The sequence below is a fragment of the Lagenorhynchus albirostris genome, chromosome 1, assembly GCF_949774975.1.
Source record: "Lagenorhynchus albirostris chromosome 1, mLagAlb1.1, whole genome shotgun sequence".
In the NCBI taxonomy this organism is placed as follows: Eukaryota; Metazoa; Chordata; class Mammalia; order Artiodactyla; family Delphinidae; genus Lagenorhynchus; species Lagenorhynchus albirostris.
This window is the reverse complement of record NC_083095.1, coordinates 125,814,392-125,836,198: the sequence shown is the minus strand read 5'-3', so window position 1 is coordinate 125,836,198 and position 21,807 is coordinate 125,814,392. Positions and strand designations below refer to the sequence as shown.

The 21,807-nt window shown below is 42.7% G+C and overlaps 1 protein-coding gene across 9 annotated transcripts in view; it reads right to left on the bottom strand.

Annotated features, from left to right (window-relative positions):
* The window catches only part of MAP2K5 (mitogen-activated protein kinase kinase 5), a 262,889-nt gene that overhangs the window by 12,638 nt on the left and 228,444 nt on the right, over window positions 1-21,807 (bottom strand). Inside the window, exon 22 of one of the 9 annotated variants that reach the window (XM_060152940.1) lies at window positions 5,217-5,628. The exons of the other annotated variants lie outside the window; for them this stretch is intronic. Within the exon in view, the coding sequence (XP_060008923.1) occupies window positions 5,578-5,628 (51 nt within the window). The 3' untranslated portion in view covers window positions 5,217-5,577. Of the gene's footprint in view, window positions 1-5,216; window positions 5,629-21,807 lie in introns of those variants that run through there. 9 annotated transcript variants of the gene reach the window in all.

Genomic DNA, 21,807 nt, shown 5'->3' with positions numbered 1-21,807 from the left:
AAAGTAGACAACAATCACAAGATAACACAACACCACTATGTGCAAACAAAAAATACTTCTAAATAATTCATTGGTCAAAAAAAAATCCTAATTGAAATTGGGAATTACTTAGAACTGAATGACAACAAAAACACTACATATAAATATTTGTGGGATGCAGCTAAAGTAATACTTAAAAGGCAATTTATAGCTTTATATGGATATATTAAGGAAAAGAAGATTGGAAATTTACAAGCTAAGTGTCCAATTCAATAAATTACACACAGAACAAAAAGTAAATCCAAAGGAAACATAAAACAGCAAGTAATAAAGAACACAAAGGAATTAGATATCAAAGAGATGATCAAATCAATAAAATACTGGTTCTTTAAAAAGATTAATAAAGTAGACTAACTGACAAAAATGGTAAAAAGAGGACACAAGGAAACATCATTAGGAATGAAAAAAGGGCACATAACCACAAATCTGGGAAAAATTTTAAAATAATAAGGGCATATCATATGACTGATATGAGGCCAACATAGCTGAAAATGCAGTGTGATGACTCATCAGGAGAGAGAGAGAGAGAGAGAGAGAAAGAAAGAGAGAGAGAGAGAGAGAGAGAGAGAGAATATGTGTGTGAGTGATGGTAGGGGCAGTGGGAAGGGTGATAATGGTGGCGACTGGGAGGTGCCAATGAGAAGTGACAAATAATCACCCTGGCAGGTGAGTCACAGGTTTCGAGCCCTGGCATCACACTTTTAACTTTTCAAAACACTTCATATCCATTGTCTCATCTTATTTCAAGAAGCATTCAATTAAGTAAAGGCTGCTACCTCTTAAAATTCATCTTAGTAACAGCTTTTCTAGTTTCTTAATAAGGAAAAACAACCATTCACACAAAGACTGAAGCTCAAGTGGAGATTTTCTGATGTTACCAAATCAACAAGAAACATAGAGGAAAAATTGCTAAAGATACCAGATGTCAAACTTTTGGGTAAATAACTTTAACTGAAGTGCCATCTTGTTTTTTTTTTTTTTCTCTTTACTGTTTCCAGCTGTGACGCTCCCGTTTTCTGAGCCTCACTCTATTTAGTAGACAGGGTTACTTACTGGTGGGGTGAGTGTGAGGGAGCCAAAGGGGTGGGCTCGGGCAGCCCTTTTGGAAAATTTGAAATAAAAGCATAACAAAGGTCAAAGTTACCAGGCCTAGTCTATAAAATACAGGATTGAAAATTACCAGTTACTCCAGAGTTTCTGCTATCAGCCATCATTTCCATTTGAATCTGTCCCCTCCTTTTTTTTTCCTAAGGAAATCCACAAACAGGAAGCGAACCATTTGAAAATTCTGATCATTTTGTGTCCCAGCAGCAAATAAAAATCATCAATAGAACCCACTTTTAGCCTTGAGTAATATTTTCTAAAACAAAACACAAAGAACCTGTGGTACTTAACTATTCTGTTATTGATTTACTGTGGTTTGCAAGGTAATGTTGAAGAAAATTAAATGTACGGAAAGCTGAAATGCGTTTTCTGTGGCAGCGAGCGGTGTGGCCTGTGTCTTCTGAGGCGGTGTCACTGGCCATGTGCAGAAGGAACGAGAAAGGGGGTGCACTTCATCTGGCTACAGATAAGCTGGCGATGGCCTTCCCCGCAGAGCTGTATGAAACCAAGTCTGTTTTCACCGTTAAGAAGGACAAAGTTATTTAGGTACAAACTTGCTTCTTCTGGTAGTTATGCTCCCGTTTACACAGAGACCTCAAGTCAATCAAATCCAGTACGGATGGATTGAGAGGCTTCTGTGTGTCTGGCTCTAAACCTGGTATTTAGAGTCAGAAGACTCCCCCTGGCACATTCATGCCTTATTTGGTCCCCTCAGAAAAGTAAAAACAACTTCAACAAATAATAATTCAAAATAATTTTACGCTAATTATTGATTCAAGAGCGAAGTGGTCATATTGTTTCAAACTTGGGCATCTGCATGCAATGTTATCAAGCAGTATATTTCCTATTTAGTGAAATGGTCTGTTTTCAAATCTAGAGGCACTTTACATACCTACAGGCCACTGTAAATTTGACTCCCTTACTTAAGAGTAAGAATCTGAAAGTTACAGTAAAACTCGAACACTTTACTTTTAGCTAGTTCCTCAAGCCTTTATTCAAGTCCATTTTTTTGTAGTTTAGACTAGTGCTTACACACTATCTGGTTTCCCAATCTAAAGCACAAAATAGAAGAGGAAGAGGGGAGGGCTGTTAGAAAGGGGAACAAGGGCAGGAGTACTAAGTGACATCTATTAGCAACACTGCAAAACAAGAACAAAACCAAAGAACCAGCTTGGGGTCAACCAGTGCAGGGACAAGTGGCCCTCCACGTGTTAAGATCAGGAGACACTAGGACAGCAGAACGCAGCAAACAGACTGTTCATGATGATGGTCTAAAGAACATTTTCTAAAAAGCCAGACCCTGATGCATGTAATCCGTTTAAAAGGATAGGGAAGTGTATATAATACATTTAAAACCTCTTGCCTATAATCTTTTTTAAAAGTTTTGGTTTTATAAGGAATAAGTCTCAGTTATCTGAATAATATCCTTCCTTGGAAGTAGCTCATTTACTGAAGGTGGTGAATAGAAGACTTGCTGCTCTTTGAGTTTTGGAAGGTCAATATTAAACGGGAAAGCTCACACTCCGTCTGGCCGCCTTTCAGCAGCACCGTGCGATGTCACCTGGCAGACAAGCCTTCAGAGCCTCTGAACTCAGTAAAGACATATGGGGCCACTTAGGGCCCAAGTTTATCTTGGCTTCCTTTGGAGAGAGTTTGATTACTTCTAAGATTTACGGTCAAAGCAGAAGGAGAAAAGAAATACCTCACAGAGCAGATTTATAACCTCATCTTGTTTTTATAATCACATTAGGGATGACATCCTATGACAGAATCTTGGAATGACTACAGGGCAACTTGGAAACTCGGTGGTAAGTTTTATATTTTGGGGTTTGGAGCATTTTGTACTTGCAAAGGTCAGGGAGGAAAGGACCAGGGAAATGAGCCAGGGGACGGTCAGAGAGTGAGTGTCAGCTGGTCTAATTTTCTGTGTCAACTCTGAAAATTAGATAAACAATGACAAACCAGGCTTTTAAAATGAACTTGTCACTTCTGGTTCTCTTGATACAAAGTAACATTTTTCAAGTCCTGGTAGCCCTAAAGACAGATTTAACCCCTGAGAGGTTTATGTAAGTGTTCTGAAGTCCCCACATCTAAACAAAAGGTTTAGTCCGATCCTATCACCCTTAAAAGAAAAACTAATCATCCTTGAAACTTAAATATGCTTCTCCTAACAATTAAGCGGACGTTGCCTAGAGCCAAAGGTCCAGTCTTCTGCAGGACAGTCTCAGCAACTTGATTTTTTCTTTCTGTCATCTCGTTGGCTCTCCAGACCAGCTCAACCCTTCAACATGGTCCCTTGATCTTTCAACCATTGTTCTCAGCAGGTACTGGTTCTCCCTGCACCAACTCAGGGGAGCACAGACTCTGTCCTGGGTCCACCCCGCTTCTCTGCTGTTATGAAGACATCGGGTAGAAGAACTGCTCTGGCCTACAATTTGGCTGTGACAAGCTCCCTGGTGGGGAGGGGGACAGATCAGTGAATCTTTCTAACAGCTGCCCTTAGTGGCTTTGCTCTAAGGATATTTATTCAGTTTGAATACGTTGATTTGGAGAGAAAAATACATATATGTATTTACCAGCAGCTGAGTAGAGCTTTTCATTCCACAAAGTGCTTTCAACCTCATCATCTAATTCAAGTGTCACAGTAATCCCACGAAGTATCAGGATGGCATTACTGTCACTACCTATTTGTGGATTTGAAAACTAGGTTCAGAGAAGTGATTTGGCTAAGGTAGAGTTGGGATCTGAACTGGACATCAGCTCTAAAGCCTCTGCCTTTTGTTACAATATGTTTTTGTTTTGTTTGTTAATATGTTATGTTTTGTTATATTATTACATATAATAACAGCAATATAATAGCCAACAGTTGTGAGCACCTAACCGTGCCAGATACTAATTAGGTGTTTTCATTTACAGCATTGCATATGATTCCCCAGCCCTGTCAGAAGTAGATGTGAGCCTATTTTACAAGCAAAGACACTGACGCCCCTTGGTGCTAAGGACTGCGCTTCAGGCTGAAATCTCAACACTGGGCTTGAACCCGGGTTCTTGGACCTCATGTGTCACTCTTTCCCCACACTCTACAACTGGCAGAAACAACCCCCCACCCCCCAACAAAGCACAAATGCCACAGTCTGCCCTGGATCAAAGTATAAAATAGGTCTTTTAAGGTCCTGTGACCCCCCAGTCTTTGCCTCATCCCTAAATTCGAAAGCCTTTTTCCTTTCTGATGTAGAAGAGTCTCCTTTTCCAAAGTGTTCCAAGCTTCAAAATTACCTCTGCCGCCAGCTAACTGTTGAGAAGAAAACCATCTGATTAAATCAACTCACAGGATGGTATGAATAACCACAGGCAGGTAATTCACCTGTGGTTCCTAGGAGCCTGTGGATTTCATTCTCTACAGTGAAGCTCTTTCCCCCCTCGCTCTGGGAACTCTTGTGCTCTGTAAAACAAGGAGAACAGGACCAACTGCACAGGAAGCCTGTGTGTATGAAATTCCTGGCACATAGGCTATCCTGGAAGCAGCCCTACAGTCATGACTATCAGTGGCTTAGACTTGGCAGTTCTTATCATACTTCTTTTCTAAGGAAATTTTTGTAATACCTAACGTGTTCAATGCTAAATCTGGAAGACACTAGACCAGCTCCCCTGATAGCTGCACACAGTACGGGTGGACGGGCAGAGGAGAATGAGGGGTCTTGCTCTCCATGTAGTAAAGACTCTCACCACTCACTGAGCGGCCCCTCCCCTGAGCCTCAGGCCTAAAGACCTAACTCACTCATCCATTTAAAACAGGAATGAGCAGACTTCCCTGAGTTCAGAATTCCGTGTAACTAAAACACAAAATAGAAAAAAGGAAACCCAACTGTTGCACTCGTGCACAGCCTATAGACAAGACAGCAGTGCCCTCAGACAGCATTTCAAATACAGTTTATTAGTGTGTGATATGAAAAGGGTATTTTTATTGCATGATATAATGCAATGGGACCTTGGGCGCTCTGTGGAAAGACCTCACACTCAGAAGTGTAATGAACCCGTAGTCCCCAAAACATTATACCGTACATTAACCTATCATTAATGGCACATTAGGGCTAGGGGCATTGCACGCTTCCTGGTCAGGGCTCCATCAGGACAGTGTTGAGAAAACCACACAGTCTTCCCAGGCTTAAAACAAATAGAGAAAATAAATATTCCTGATGTCTACAGGCAGCTTTAATGGAAGTTCAATCCCAGCTCTGCCCTGTAATTTCCAAGCCTGCTTTTTTAGGAGAGGAAGACACACAACTGAACAAGAGAAGAAAACGAGCCTCTTGCAGTCCACCCGCAGCTACTGGCCCTGCAGCTCAACACCGGCTCAGCAAGGTCACGAGCAGACCGGCACCTCTGGTAGTAGCGTAAAAGCTGCCTGCAAGACATCCAGGCCTGGACTGTAGCCTATAGAGGTAAACATGGTCTTGGAGACTGTGTGCCTACCTGCCTCACTCTCTAGATGGGGAAATCAAGGTTCAAAAAGATGAAGGAAGAGACAACCTATCCAAAAGAAAAATGGTCAAAGTATGTGAAAAAAATACAAATGGCCAACAAACACATCTGGAAATGGCCAAAATGTTCTATGGCAGGGTCCTGGTTAAATAAATATGGACCATCTATATAATGGAACACAATGCAGTATTAAAAAGAACAAGACAGACTTCATGTGATATGGAAAGATCTTAAAGAGAAAAAGTAAGGTACAGAACAATAAAATTAAAAATTCTATAAGGACACAAGTTACTGTTAACAGTGCTTAACTCTAGAGAGTAGGGCTGGGAGCTTATTGTATATCCTTCTGTACTATTTGAATTTTTTTTTTTTTTTTTTTTTTTTGCGGTATGCTCCGGACACACAGGCTCTGGACGCGCAGGCTCAGTGGCCATGGCTCACGGGCCCAGCTGCTCCGCGGCATGTGGGATCTTCCCGGACCGGGGCACGAACCTGTGTCCCCTGCAACGGCAGGCGGACTCTCAACCACTGCGCCACCAGGGAAGCCCTATTTGAATTTTTAAACATAATTTTAACACTAGTTTTAGAAAGTCAATGATGAGAGCAGGAGCAAACGTTCTGGGGAACTTTGTATTTCCTAACTTCTATGCTAAGTGCTTTGTGTGCTTTATCTTGTCTGGATTTTCACAAAAACAGAAACTGTAAGTTGGTCACTGTTATCCCCTTTCCATGAAGTGGGAACTGAAGTTGCGAGGGGTGAAATAATTTATTCAAGGCAACCCTCTTACCCATCCACTTTCTATAAGGAAACAGAGTATTTGTAAAATAGAGAAAAATCTGGGCTTCCCTGGTGGCACAGTGGTTGAGAGTCCGCCTGCCTATGCAGGGGACACGGGTTCGTGCCCCAGTCCGGGAGGATCTCACATGCCGCGGAGCGACTGGGCCCGTGAGCCATGGCTGCTGAGCCTGTGCGTCCGGAGCCTGTGCTCCGCAACGGGAGAGGCCACAGCAGTGAGAGGCCCGCGTACCGCAAAAAAAAAAAAAAAAAAAAAAAAAAAAAAGAGAAAAATCTTTCCAGACTCTGATGCAGCCCAGGACCACCTTCCTGGAGACAGCTGCCAACCCCAGCAGAGATCGAGGAGGTAGGCAAGACAAAAGGCCGCTGGCTCCGACTGCAGTTGAATCAAATTTCTGGAAATATCTAGTCTCCACATCACAAAAGGGGATGGGGCCTAGGGACCCCAGGCTACATACACTGTTCAAGTAAACAATGCTTGGCAACCAGGGTTCAAACACATGAAGGGAAGTATTCCCCTAATTAAGCACGAATCAATTTCAAAGGAAACCCAGATGCTGCTCCATGAAGAGGTAGCTGTCTCGGACCAGCAGAATCACAAGGTGAGAGTGGGGGCCAGGAAGGATGGGGCAGCTGCACACCTTAGCACTATCTGTGCCAGGTTTCAACGTTGCTGCAGCAAGTTTGCGCTGTTTTCTCATTCCTCCATTCTTCCCAATAAAAGAGTCTTGTTATTTTGGGGTAACAGACTTTGCAGCAAAATTTTAAAATGCTAGATTTCATTTGTCCTAGGGTCTGCCAGCACATGCTGTAATTAAAATGTTGATCAGTAAACAGTTTAAATATATGGCAGACAATGCAGTTAGAGCCTACTGTTAGGTCAATATGTGATTTAGATTTGCCATTTAAAAAATCTCATTTAAATTTTGCATACATTAATCACTACCATACTTCAAGGTTCTGATATCCACCTGACTACAATATTAAAATAAAACTTGCTGCCCCAGGGAAATCCTACTTATTCTTAATTGTTTCGAGGCTTTGATGGGCTTTTAATCTAAGATTAATTTATGCAATTTTAAATAACTCTTCTTATGATTAATAAGCTTGAAAATTAAAAGGAGTCTAAAGCAATTATAATGAGCATTTGGTCATAACCTCATTAGAAGAAGGAGTGAAGGATACAGCTCTGGAATTCTTACAAGACTACAATTTAAGGTTACTTTTAGAGAAGTCAAACGTAGTTCCTGAAATTGCAAAGGCAGGTTAGCAAAGGTCAGTGTTAAAATGACGGCTAGCTAGATTAGCATACTAATGATTTTCCCTGATAGTGACAGAAAGGACACTGAAAAGAAGATGCAGAGAGAGAGACAAATGACATGCTGCCAAGAAGCTACAGGCTCTGAACTTGGCTTCCTATTCTTTTGGCTGGAGACCTTCATGGAATTTCAGAAAGAGCCAGGGGGTTAGGACATCCCTATTTATAAATCAGTTCCAGCCACAGATTCTGGTCCACATGGAACAAGCAGAGATCAGTCCTGTGTGGCCTGTTTGCCTGTTGTGGTTGGGCCACTGCCCTGCTTAAGAACAAATGGCAGCTTCCTGCAGCCACACTCCTCACCAGTGTGCAAAGCCCTTCCAGAGCTGGCTCGCTGCTGAGCCACCACTTTCTAATTTCCATATTCAGACAAATCCTTACAGCTCTGGCTGGAGCTGAGATGCGTCCTCTGACCACCCTCGGCCACCCTGTCCTGGGTCCTCACACCGTGCAAGTCAGCAGCACACAGCTCACCCTGCCTTCTCTAAATGTCTCCTATGGGTGTGTCCAGTCTGCTCCTTGAAGATCTGGATGGTTCTTAAATTCCTTTTGAACCGATCACAGTACCTCAAAGATGCAGACAGCAAATTGTTATTAACTGACTGTCTCATAATAATTCCCTCCAACAAGATGTTCATAATACTGACTAGAGGACTGACATGAAAAGTTAAGACTTCCTAATGCCTGGGGAAGAGTAACTCACAGAGGTCTATCCTTAAAAAATTACCAATTCATTAGACACTAGCTACAAACGCCCAACGTATGTATATTTGTTTTAAGTTGCATTAAGCTCCACTAAGCATATTTGTCTTTCAAGAAGCTACTGGTCAGACAAGCTACTGGTCATTACATGAGACAAGTCATGACCCAAAGAAGCTGATTTAGTGCCCCCACATATGTCTAGCACTTTACAGTTTACAAACACTTTCACAAACTCTATTTTAATAAGAAAAAACCCCCACCCTTCAAGATTGGTATCACTACCCCCATTTTATAGATGAAGAAGCTGAGGCTCTTGGAATTCCCTGGCGGTCCAGTGGATCTGACTCCGAGCTTCCACTGCAGGGGGCACGGGTTCGATCCCTGGTCAGGGAATTAAGATCCCACAAGCCGCACAGCATGGCCAAAATAAATAAGTCTTTTTAAAAAAAATTAAAAAGTAACTGTTGATTACCCAGAAGACGCAGAGGCTGTAGTTGAAAGTTTATCTTCTGATAACGCAGATCAATGTTCTTTCCAATTCACCATGTCGCTTCTTGTCTCTTGTTCACGACAGACTCACTTTCAAGAACTAGAGCCCATCTTCAGCCTCTCCAGACTTCACATTCAGAGGACAGAGTACGTCCTGACAGTTGTCAGCCACACACCTTTCCAGTCCTACGACCATGGTTACAGAAATGAGCGGGGGCACGACCCCACGCCTGTGCTTTCCCTCTTCTGATTCCTCTAATGCCTGTGCTGGCCTGGGCACTTGCAGGCTGTCTTCCCAGCCTTAGTCTCCCGTCTGCCTTCCTGATGGACCCTGATCACTGTCTGGCTCCCTATTCTGTGTGACCTGGCTACTTTGTTCCCATGTCTCTGAAGGCACTCCTGAGTTTGGCATCTATAGCATTTAGTTCTTTCTTCCCCTCTAGTCTTATTGAGATATAACTGACATACAGCACTGTGTAAGTTTTAGGTGTACACCACGATTTGACTTTACATATATTGTGACAAGATGACCATAATAAATTTAGTTAACATCCATCATCTCACACACATACAAAAGAATGTTTTTTCTTCCTTGTGATGAGAACTCAGGATTTACTCTCAACTTTCAAATATATCATATAGCAGTGTTAACTACAGTCATCGTGCTGTGCATTACATCCCTAGTACTTATTTATCTTATAACTGGAAGTTTCTACCTTTTGACTACCTTTATCCAATTCTGCCTTCCCTATACCTCTAGTAACCACAAATCTTTTTTCTATGAAATTTTTAAAAAGATTCCACATATAAGTGAGATGATATAGCATTTGTCTTTCTCTGACTTATTTCACTCACCATAATGCCCTAAAGGTTCATCCATGTTGTCGCTGATGGCAGAATTTCCTTTTTTATGGCTGGATACTATTCCATTGTGCATTATCTATTGATCTCACAACTTCTTTATTTATTCATCTGTTGATGGACGCTTAGGTTGTTTCCATGTGTTGGCTATTGTAAGTAATGCTGCTATGAACATGGGGGTACAGATATCTCTTTGATATAGTGTTTTTGTTTCCTTCAGATATAGTCCCAGAAACGGAAATCCTGGATCATATGGTAGTCCTATTTTCAATTTTTTGAGGAACTTCCATATTGTTTTCCATAGCGGCCTTACCAGTTCCCAATCCTACCAACAGTGCACAAGGGTTCCCTTTTCTCCACACCCTCACCAATACTTGTTATCTCTTGTCTTTTTGATGACAGTTATCTCTTGTCTTTTTGATGTAACAGGCATATGGTGATATGTCATTGTGGTTTTGATTAACATTTCCCTTATAATTAGTGATGTACCTGTTGGTCATTCGTATATCTTCTTTGGAAAAGCATCTATTCAGGTCCTTTGCCCATTTTTAAATTGGTTTGTTTTTCTTGCTATTGAGTTGTATGAGTTCTTTGTATATTTTGGATATTAACCCCTTAACAGATATGTAGTTTATAATTTTTTCCCCATTCTGAAGATTGCCTTTTATTTAGTTCTTTTTGATCATCTATTCAACAGAGATCATTGAACAGCCACTTTGTGCCGTGTATTGTGCCAACTGCAGAGGATGCAATGGTTTTCTCACCACGCCGTAAGCTCCTGGAGGGCAACATTAGTGTTTCATCAGCCTCTGTATTCCTTACAGCTGTGCAACTCAAGTAATGGTCTGGGAGCCCTTGCTACTAGTTTGCCAGAAGATAAGGAGCTATGCCACAAAGTAAATCAGCACACAGCTTCCTCACTGAGGAAGTTTTGCAACCAAAAAAAGACAGGTGAGTTAAACAGAAGACTTTGAGACACGCTTGATTTATATTCTGGTACAGACTCCACATCGTGTGTTCAAGAAACAGTTCAGATACTAACACTAGCATACTGTCCATATAGATATTTTTTAAGTACAGTTACCTTTTTTAAAAAATTTATTATTTATTTTTGGTCTTCGTTGCTGCACGTGGGCTTTCTCTAGTTGTGGCGAGCGGGGGCTGCTCTTCCTTGCGGTGCGCAGGCTTCTCATTGCGGTGGCTTCTCTTGTGGAGCATGGGCTCTAGGCGCATGGGCTTCAGTAGTTGTGGCATGGGGGCTCAGTAGTTGTGGTGCATGGGCTTAGCTGCTCCGCGGCATCTGGGATCTTCCCGGACCAGGGCTCGAACCCGTGTCCCCTGCATTGGCAGGCGGATTCTTGACCACTGAGCCACCAGGGAAGCCCCCACTGTCCATATTTGAGTAGCACTGAACTATAGCACCTAGCAATATATTCTGCATATAGAATGTGCTCAGTAAGGTTTTCTGAGTTAAAAGAAATTTCTCCCAAACTGAGAGAGTAATATCTCTTAGAAGCCACTCACTCCTATAATCACGATGGCAGAACTAAAAATGAGAGAAGGTTTTGTGGCCAGATAAATTGCAGAACATACTACACCTTCAGTTTTTGCTGCAGGTTGACAAAACCAAAAAGCAGTAATATAGCTCACAAATTTTCACAGCTTCCCTTCAGATTACCAACTAACAGACAGGTGCAAACTGCTGGTGATTACTTTCTCTCTTCCTATTTGGTTTGTCTGCACTGAGGTTCAGGCCTCAGCCAGGCCCCAGCCGCTGTGTCCAGATACAAGCTCTCTGATTCGACCACAGCCCTGCAGATTCCGGGTGAGGCCAAGGTGGAGGGGACTACAAGGACTGAGTCGAGTAAGCATTCTAGAAGGGCATTTTTGGTCTCACAAGCACAAACTGCTGAAATTCTACACATTTCTTTGTGGGGCGTTTGTATTAGTTTTGTTTTGGATTTCTAGAAATGGCCTGACTTAGCTGAAATTCCCACAACCACAATAACGACCCCCTGTCCACTATGCATCAATAGATATTAGCTTTGATGTAGTAAAGAAGAGTCCTGTATTTTTCCTGGCTGTGTCACTCTAGGCAAGTCAATTAATCTCTCTGAGCCCCAGTTTAATGCATCAGTAAAATGGGAATAAGAATAATCTTTACAGTGTTTATGTGAAGGTCAGATGAGATAGTGTACATGAAAGAACTCTGTAAACGCGTGTTTTGAAAAATGTTATCTGTTTAGCTTAATTTCTCTCTCTAAAATAAATCTTTTCTTTCTTTAAGGTTAAAAATTAGAAGCCTTGGGCTTCCCTGGTGGCGCAGTGGTTGAGGGTCCGCCTGCCGATGGAGGGGACACGGGTTTGTGCCCCGGTCCGGGAAGATCCCACATGCCGCGGAGCGGCTGGGCCCGTGAGCCATGGCCGCTGAGCCTGCGCGTCCGGAGCCTGTGCTCCGCAACGGGAGAGGCCACAACAGTGAGAGGCCCGCGTACCGCAAAAAAAAAAAATTAGAAGACTTTCTGAATTTATCTGCAGCCCCAAGTTGTACGCAATTGTTGCTCCAATTTCTTTCAAGTAATTTCAGAGGAAATAAGGTGTAGTACGGATTCTGACCAGTACGGATATTGGATCTAAGCTGTGTTTCACATGTGTGCAGAAAGTAATACACTCACATAAATACCCCAATGTCCTGCAAGGTCTGGCTCATTTGTCACCCCATTCACGAAGCCTCCCCAGATACCCATGGCTGGAAGAAATCTTGCCTTCCCCAGAACTCATTGTACCTGTTCAATTCATATCATTTCAATTCGTAACTATTTATTGAGCATTCAACTCGGGGCTAGGGATTGGGCTAGATGCTGAGGATACAAAACAAAGAAGACATGATCTCTTCTTCTTGTTTATGGGCCGTTAAGTTACCACCACAAAGTGTGAAAAGTGCACTGATACAGGTACTTGCCAGAAAGAAGGGTGACATACAACAGGAAGCCCGCACCCTTACTGAAGCAGGCTGGAGAAAGCTTCACAGAGGCTGTGCCAGTTGAGTCTTGGAGGCTGAGTAGGAGTTCACCACGTGGACGTGAGGAAAGGGCATTCTTGCCGAAGAAACAGCACGAGCAAAGACGTGACCATGTGAGGCTCACGCATTAGGGGACTGTTAGAGTGCAGGCTGCGTGTACAGGAGTGCCATGAGGTGGAGGGGCAGCTGAAGGTGGGCAGGAGCAGGTGGGGGAGGGCCTTTGGCGAGTCTAACAATCTGTCCTGTGCTTGGCTGTTCAAATCCTCATCTTCCTTGCTAGACTGTAAGCTGGCTGAGGGCAGGACGCAGGGCTGACTGCTTCCTCGGCATCAGGCTGGATGCTCTACCCAGAGCAGATACTCAGCAAAGAAAAACGGTGAGTGTGTACTGAGACACATGGGTCTGACACTGTCTCCCTGTCGCACAAGGGCAGAAAAGGCTGCTGAAATACAAATCTGCGCTAGACGTGCAATGGGTTACAATTCAGCCAGCCCCCCAAAAGCTAGCCTTACGCCTTCCTTTGGTACTTAACCCACTTTCCAGATGATGCGCACTGCTGCCTGCACAGGAGAGCTGGAAAGGGGGCCATTTCTGAAGGCAGGAAGCTGAGCTGCCCAGCCAAAGCTCTGCTGACCTCCCGGACGGGGGAAGGAAAAGCTCGTTTTGGAGAAAGAATTTTCCAGCCCTGGAGCTGGTGCCTCAGGCCCTGCAAAAGCCAGTATTCCAGGGTTGCCGATTTGCCTTCCCCAGAGTTAGAGCGAGAGTATTGCAGAGGCAAGCCTGTGGCTTAAAAAAAAAAAAAAAAAAAAAAATCATGTTTAATTTAAAAATTAGAAACTGGAGCAGGCTGTGAGCACAGGGGTTGATTGAAACAAAATTTAAATTCCTGTCAAGCCCATTTAAACATGGGGGCCCTTCATAGACAATTAGCTGCTCCCTGTGAATGCTGAATAAACTCAGGCCTGGTCACTGCGAGAAGAGAGGCACCTACTGTGAGGCGCTGGAAAAAAAATTAACTAAAACCAGGCTGTATGAAATATTTAGCCTTCCAGTATATCACCGGGGTTTGAAAGTGTAAACAAGACAAAAATCGATTCCTCGGTGCCCTCAAATCAATGCCCTAAAATGGTTAGGGCATCTGTTTCTGCTAAATTTTGTTTACATCGGCAGATTTGCCTTAATTGCAGTTGTTTATCTCTCACTGTCCCTGGGGCCCTAATCTCCCGATTACTAATACTTAACACTCATTTCACATCTAAAGCTACTTCTAATCCTCAACAGGTTTGGGGGGCTCTTAAAATTATTGAAACCGCAGAGGCGGGAGACACAGCCTCTTTGTGAAAGGAACATTTTCTTATCTACTACCAGCTGGGCCCAATCATCACCAGGGATGGCTACAACAAAGGTGCTAAAAGGCTCTTCCACAATGACTGCTGCTCCACCGGGGATTCAGAGGATAAAAAAGGGCTTTGATGGAAAAATCTGAACAAGAGGCTAAAGCAGTCCAGCCAAATAAAGTTACTGTCATAATCAAAAGCTGTCAATCACCATGAAAATCCAATTAAAAATGTCTCAGCACAGCCCTCTTCAGTAGAAAAATGTACACTATTTATACAAATTTTTGTCAACTCCACAACAATCCCACAATTAGAAAGTCCTGCTATTAATTGAATCCTCCCCCCCAAGTTTAAAAAGAGATGCAGGCCATTCAGAAGCCTTCTGAGGGAGCTGAGACACACACAGGCTATTGGTATACAATTAAGAGTTAATCGGGTTACATTTGAAAATTCCATTTTTATTTGTATCAAGGGAATCTTTGCACGAATAAATGAATGGTACCTAGTCTCCTACTTCAGAATCAGTGACCATTTATATTAAAAGAACAGAGAAATGGTAAACCAGGATACTGGGAAGAAACTAGTCCACACTCCGGCAAATGTCTCTCGGTAGACCACGGCCTAATGTTTAATTCTAATCTTGAAAATCGAATAGAGGATAGAAGGCCCAAATGTCTCCACTGCCTTTCTGCAGTCTCTAAACGGCCAAGTGAACCTCAAGTTATCTGCAGGCAGATTTGGCCCCCAAATAGTTGTGTATCTACTAAAGGCCTCACTGAAACCACAAGGCTCGTGGTCCCCAAAGGTCTCTCTCGAAACTGCTACAAATTAAAAAGCAAACAACCCATTAAACAAATCCAGCTGGTTACAACTGTAAATAGGAGGCTACTAATATTTTTCCAGCCCTTGAAATTCCTGGTTAGACTCATTAATTATTGATAAGAATTGCATCTATTTATTGGAGTGTACTCACAGGAAAACAAGTTGGCCGCTTTCAATGGCGATTCCCAAATCACAGAGACTGGGCTTCAAGATCCTTTTGTATTTCCCCCACAAGTGGCTGTCTCCAGATTTTTCAACCTAATCCATTATCCCTGAGAGCTGGGGGGCGCGGGGTGGCCCACATCTGATATGCTGATAAAGACCTTGGGGTCCCCTGCCATCAATCTAGCCCTGCAAAGATGGTGCTGGCCAGGTGGTCTCCTCTAAGTCTTGACTCTCTCATGACCTCTTGATTTGGATTTAATTGTCAAAGGTGAATTCCCAAGTGGTCAGAACACATGTCAAAGATCACAGGTGCCACTGAGCAAGGCCTGCTTTACACTTTCTTGCTCTTCCCGTACTTCCAGGGTGTACAGCCAAACCCTAGTGCCTGTTCTGATGGGTCTGGCTATACTGGTTGTTAAAAGCTTTGAATGGTATCCCTGCAAACACTGCAACATCCTAGACATTCCATTATTTTGGCGCCAAATGATTTTACCCACATGACCTCTCATAGCAGGAAGTCAAACAAAAACCTCTGATCAGACCATGTAGTTCTAATATGGCCATCCTAACTTACACTGAATATCACAGAGTCCAGGGATGGCTTGTTCTTGGGTGAGTTTCCTCAACTTTACTCTGAGTTCCTGCAGAACAAGGGACATGTCTTGTCTTTATGTCTAGTACAGTGTTTTACTGAAATGGATTAGAACACAAATGGCACATGCAAAGAATAATAATCAATAGTGGTTTCTCTTCTTTTCATCAGAACAGAGAACTCGCCTGAATGACAGCAGCATAGGACCAAGCTAGGAACTGAACTAAAGATCATGCTTCTCCTTCAAGGCAACTTACAATCTAGTTGGAGAAAAAAGGTATCAAACCAGTGAGTTTCACCTGGAGAGCTTTTAAAAACAACAAAAACCCCCGGTACCTGCTCCCTGGCCCAAATGTCAGAGATTTTTTGATCTGGGTTGAGATCCAGGCTTTTTTTTTTTAAAACCCACTCAGATGGTTCTGAGGAGTTGCCTGAGTTAGGAATCACCATACTGTATGAACCAATCTATGAATCTACCATGAATATATAATTTATGTAATTAATCGCTGTTTCAAGTTAGAGGCAATAAATGGTGGAGGGCTTCCAAGAAGGGAGCAAGCACTGTGAAGGGGAGGAGTAGGGAAGGCTGCAGGGAGGAGGATGGAGAAGTTCAAGGCCAGCAGAGAGGAGAGAATCCTAGGCTGAGGCCATCACCCAAATAACAGAAACTCCCCGTGAGTTGAGTAGCGTCAAAGGAGGAAGGAATGTAACAACATACTCTAAAGAGCCAGCTTAGCCGCTGTGAATGTGGCAGAACACTGAAAAGCGGCCCCACTGATCCACGTTACGGCAACCAAGATAACCAAACTGTTCCTGTGGCCTATGCAGCCTTATTGTGCCTTGAAATGTGATGCTGGGAAGATGACAGTCAGCCCAGTAAAACAAGAAAGAAGCCTTGCAGGCAGGAGTTCAAAAAACCGCAAACTTAAACAGGCAAATCATCACCACATTAAGAGATCTGACTTGACTGATGGAGGAAAAAAGTTATCCTAAACTGGGAAATTAAAACTGTCAGATTGCCATGATCAAGGAATGACAGATTTTATCTATCTGTATCTCTCTTGCTATGTGCATGTATATAAATACACACACACTTAACACACATGTATTTATCTGCTAAAGTCTCGTGAAGAGATTAAGCAGTCACGTCTATGGAAAAACAAAGCTTGTTTTCTGGGGTTATAATCTCTCTGTTCTTGCTGAAGTGCTAACATGTCATCAAAAATTCAAATTAAAGCTGTCTGATTTAGTGTGATCTCAAGCAACCAGACAGTGATTCTGCCGTTGTAATTATGTGCAATTAAAAGCTAAAATCAACTTCTTACTAGTGGATTCCTATTTATAAGCAGACACAAACAGATGATTTTAATGGCCTTTAGAACTTGAAAAAAAAAATAAAATCATTACATGGTTGTCAACTGGCCCCCAGGCTTCTGTGATGCCTTTTGTGCTCGAAGAAAATATTTAGTTGAAGTTTTTCAATCCTATCCAGGGTTTCCCCCTGCAAATTTGGGGTGCCTTGGCCAATAAGCTGATGTGCACCTCCAAATCAATAACCAAAAGCAAAACTGATGTCTGCAAGAACTGGAAGCCAGACACACACGTAAGTCTGGCCCTAACGGTCTATTTTAAAACATGCTCCATATGAGGCAACAAACTAGCTAAAGGTACTAAACTACCACAAGTTCAGAACTGCTTATTAAACCATCATTAGTATCTTTTTAAAAATTTATCTTATATGATATTTATTTTAAAAAACTTTTTATTGGAGTACAGTTGCTTTACAATATTGTGTTTCTACTGTACAGCAAAGTGAATAAGCTAGACGTATACATATATCCCCTCTTTTTTTTGGATTTCCTTCCCATTTAAATCACCACAGAACATTGAGTAGAGTTCCCTGTGCTATACAGTAGGTTCTCATTAGTTATCTATTTTATACATAGTATCAATAGTGTATATATGTCAATCCCAATCTCCCAATTCATCCTACCCACCCCCTCCCCCCTTGGTATAAACCAACATTAGTATCTTAAAAAGCTTAGACTGCAAGCACATGGTCCGTGAGCACTATGCAAGGGGGCTGCAGAAACGTGCCTTTCCTCATATTTGTACTTAGGATACCTGTAAGCCCTGGGTCAAAATAAACCGGAACTCATTTTTGATCCAGTTAGTAGAATGAGGTGATAATGCTGAATTTTATCTGAGCCCTGTACTCCCAGAAAGGAGTAACAGGTGAGGAATCTCCCTACTCTCTTGTCAGCTACAAAGGACCATCCTGCTCACACAGAGATAAGACCCCTTTCCATCCTTCCTCATGACTCCCTAAGACTGGCAGATGACTCCCTGCTTCACCTGCCTCCATAACCTTGGCCCCCTCCAGTTGCTTTGAGACATTCCTCATTAATAAACATTCTCCCTATTGCAAGTGCCTGAATAAAATCATCTCCTTAATCGTCCCATGCATTTTGTGGCTTTGGGTCCCACAATGGTGAACAAAGCCATTTGGTCTAAACCCAGAAGTCACACCGGAATTTGAGTGCTGGAGAGAAAAATTTTAATGTGGTGGTTTTTCCGATTTTTAAAAGGGACCATGCAGATGCCCAATTTATCACATACCTTGATTAACTTAGAGAACAACCCACCAATCTATCTGAAAATGTAATTACAATCAGGTTTGGATAAGCAGAAAAGCTACCAGTGACAATTTAATTTAGAGGAATTAAACAAGTTAACATCTCTTTGCAAGTAATTAAATGTTTAAACAGATTTTTCTGGAGCAGTTTGGTGTTTATTAGCCCCCAAACAATACCACCTTCAATACATACAGCCTTTCCTGAGAAATGAGATGCCTTCAAGTTTGCAGCTGCTGGGATTTAGACGAAGGAAGAAAAAATCTAAAAGCACTATTTTGATTATAACTGACACCCCTCCCTCAAGACCCACACCTGCTTCTCTTGTATTTCCAGTCCCACTATTTACTTGCTTTCTAAGCAAAATGTCAAATTTCAATTGCAAACTGCACTCTGTGTTTCTTCTCAGGCGCCTGGATAGAAAACCAAAGCTGAGGAAATGCTAAACGAGGACGCCCTACTCTGGAATGTAAAAGGAAATGCACAAAATAACAGGCATTATTAGAACCTAAGGAGAAAAGTCATGTTTTTAAACAATTACTAAAGCAGTATAGTTATAGCATAAAGACAATTTCTGCGCCAGCTCGTTTCTCTGAAATTCTCTCTGCCACTGAACAGCTAGAACAGATAATAACTATTAGTAAATCAAACTCCTCTGCAATATCCAGCTGTGCCTCATGCATTTACATACAGATAGAATGGGTATATGTTTTTAATATGTATGTGATACGTACTTTTACCACAGTCAAAGTGCATGGGACAAAGGAGGAGGAGAATGGCAATCGGATCAGCATGAGATAATAAAGTGGCCTAGCTAAAGTATTAGCCAGCGATTGATCTCAAACTGGGATGCTGCTTCTTCTGACCTGATTACTTACTATGCATAGATTCCATTAAATAGAGCTTAGACATGGAAAGCTTCTGGAAACACTCTAAATGCATAGAAGGATCTACAGCGCTCTGAATCCAAATTGTAACTGCATAGGAGCCCATGGCCCACACCTTCCCTGCTCAAATCAAGGCCCACGTTCAGGGTAGGCTGAGAGGTTAAAGGGCCACCTGAGAGCTGGTGGGAAGCCCTGCCGAGTCCCACAGGGAGGGCCCTTCCCTTTCCTTCCCTTCCCCCCAAGCAAGCCTTTCACCCTCCAAACGAATGCCTCCCTCCTGAGAGGCTTGTCCTGTCCTGGCTGCAGAGCTCTAACTATCAGAGTGGGAAGGTAGTGAGGGAGCTGAACGATCACTTAGGGTCACGGTCCCCTTTGAAAAACTGATGACAGCCATGAACTCTTCTTTAAAAAAATGCAAATCGCCACATGCATATACAATTTCGGATGTAATTTCAGGGGCTCTAACAGACTTCCTGAATGAAGTCACAGACCCTAGGTCAAGGATTGCTGATCTGGTCCATCCCCTTCATTTTGCAGATGAAGACACAGAAGTGGGGAGGGATTGGAGAGCTGCTGACAAGGGAAAGGAAGCTTCCCTGCTAAATCCGCCTGACCTTCGCTACAAAAGAACCCGAAAGGAAGATTAATTCGGCAGAAGGAATTCTCTGTGGTTTACACAAGCAGATGGTCTATAGAGTAAGGTTGCTCACCTGTCCCTTTTACTTAAAAATATGTAAACATATAATTTGCATAGCCAAGCCAGCCACGCACCTCTCCATCTCTGTGGCTTCACCTCAGGTTGTCTCTGTCCCTGAGTGCAGGGGTATGATTCTTAATTTTTTGCTTCCCTCAATCTGATTATTGACATTTTGGGAAACTTTCCCTACCGCCTTCGCATCATCGTCCTCTCCCCTCTTGCTGCAATCCCATCAATCCTTTCTGACTGGCAGAAGCTGCCCTTTTCCCACATAAGCTGTGACACGTTTGCTTGGTTGTCTGAAGCCTCTGAACACCGTCTGCCACCTCCTCAGAGTTTCTACAGCCTGGAAACTTTTTTCTAAGTTTGTTGGTCTTCAGTCACAGAGCTGGGGCAGCACTGATATAGGTCTTTCCTGTGCTTTACATCGGAGTGATTTAAAAGTGGGTTCTTTAATTACGGAATCATCGTCACAGGAACAGAAAGAGTGTGTGTGGGGTTCCTATCTGTCTGGCTGTGTCAGCATGCCAAATGCTCCTGGGGCTGCCTGCATGGCTGGTTTTCCTTTGCTGGGTTTAAAGCTGACTCCTGATGCATGCAATAACTCTTAAAGAATTGAAGAAAGGTCAGATCTTCCCCAAGGATGAAGGACTTCCCTATAACTTAATAGAGTCCACTCAAAAGAATTAACTCAAGAAAAAAGGTACTTATGGGTGGGTGTGCTGCTTCTATGTCAAGTCAAAGTTTTCAGACCTGGGTACTAGGGTTCCTTCTATTAGAAGTGGAATTTCTTAACATATTGCCCAGCTGGTGGTGAATATACTGCCTATTTGAGCTCTACCTTTGTGGGTTTGCAACTCCATGAGGCCAATGTCAATGGAATTTCTGTTCCAGCAAGCACTAGAGGTTTCACATTGCTCTGAAAAGGTTTGGGGACTCGACACACTCACGCTTTGCCCACCCTTTCCTCTGCCTAGAATGACCCCTTGCAAACTCTCTATTAAAATTCAATCCATCCTCCAAAGGCTGTTTTCAAATGTTAACTTCTCCATATAGCTTTTCCCCATTTCCCCATATGGATCCCCACAGACCTCTGCAATTCTTTTATAGTACTTAGTTTATTCTAATTATTTGTGTACTTGCCCTACCCCCTGCAACACTGTACGTGTGAAGATTACCCTGCATCTTCTGCTGAGTCTAGCACAGGACTTTGCACATAATGGTCTATAAATATCTACTGAATCAGCTGTCCACCTGGTTCTGAGATCTCCCAAGATGATGTGGATGCCGACGATGAGACTTCTGAGTTAATTCTTTATGTAGCTTAAGGGCTACATGCCAGAAAACGGTACCAGTTCATGTGGACCCTGGCCTCCCCCAAATGTGAGCATTAAGGCAAGTTCTTGGTCCAATTTTAAAACATTTCCACTTAGAACAGAAAAACTGTAGCCATCTTAGGAACAACCACGCCAAGCAGAGAGAATTAAACAGCTAAACAACTAAATGAATTCTAACGTTGGGATTTTAATAGCCTCTAGCGTCTAAACTTGAGTTTTACATGTCATCTTTAAGAATGATATGGTCAAAAACTGCAAAGATGATGATTTTTAAGACTTGGGTATTCTGGTATATAAGGTGACTCCACCAAATAAAACAACAAAAACCACTTGAGTGCCTGCTAAGTGCAAGGCCCAGGCCCACAGGTGAGGGTGTTTGGGCACATCTCTCCCTGCATTCTGATTTACTTAGGCTGGGACTTGCTGTGTTCACTGGTGGTCAGGGTCACACCCAAGTTCATGTAAGAGTTCCGTGATGGCAAATCCGTAACTTTCCATATTTCCACCCGACTTCACCTCTGATG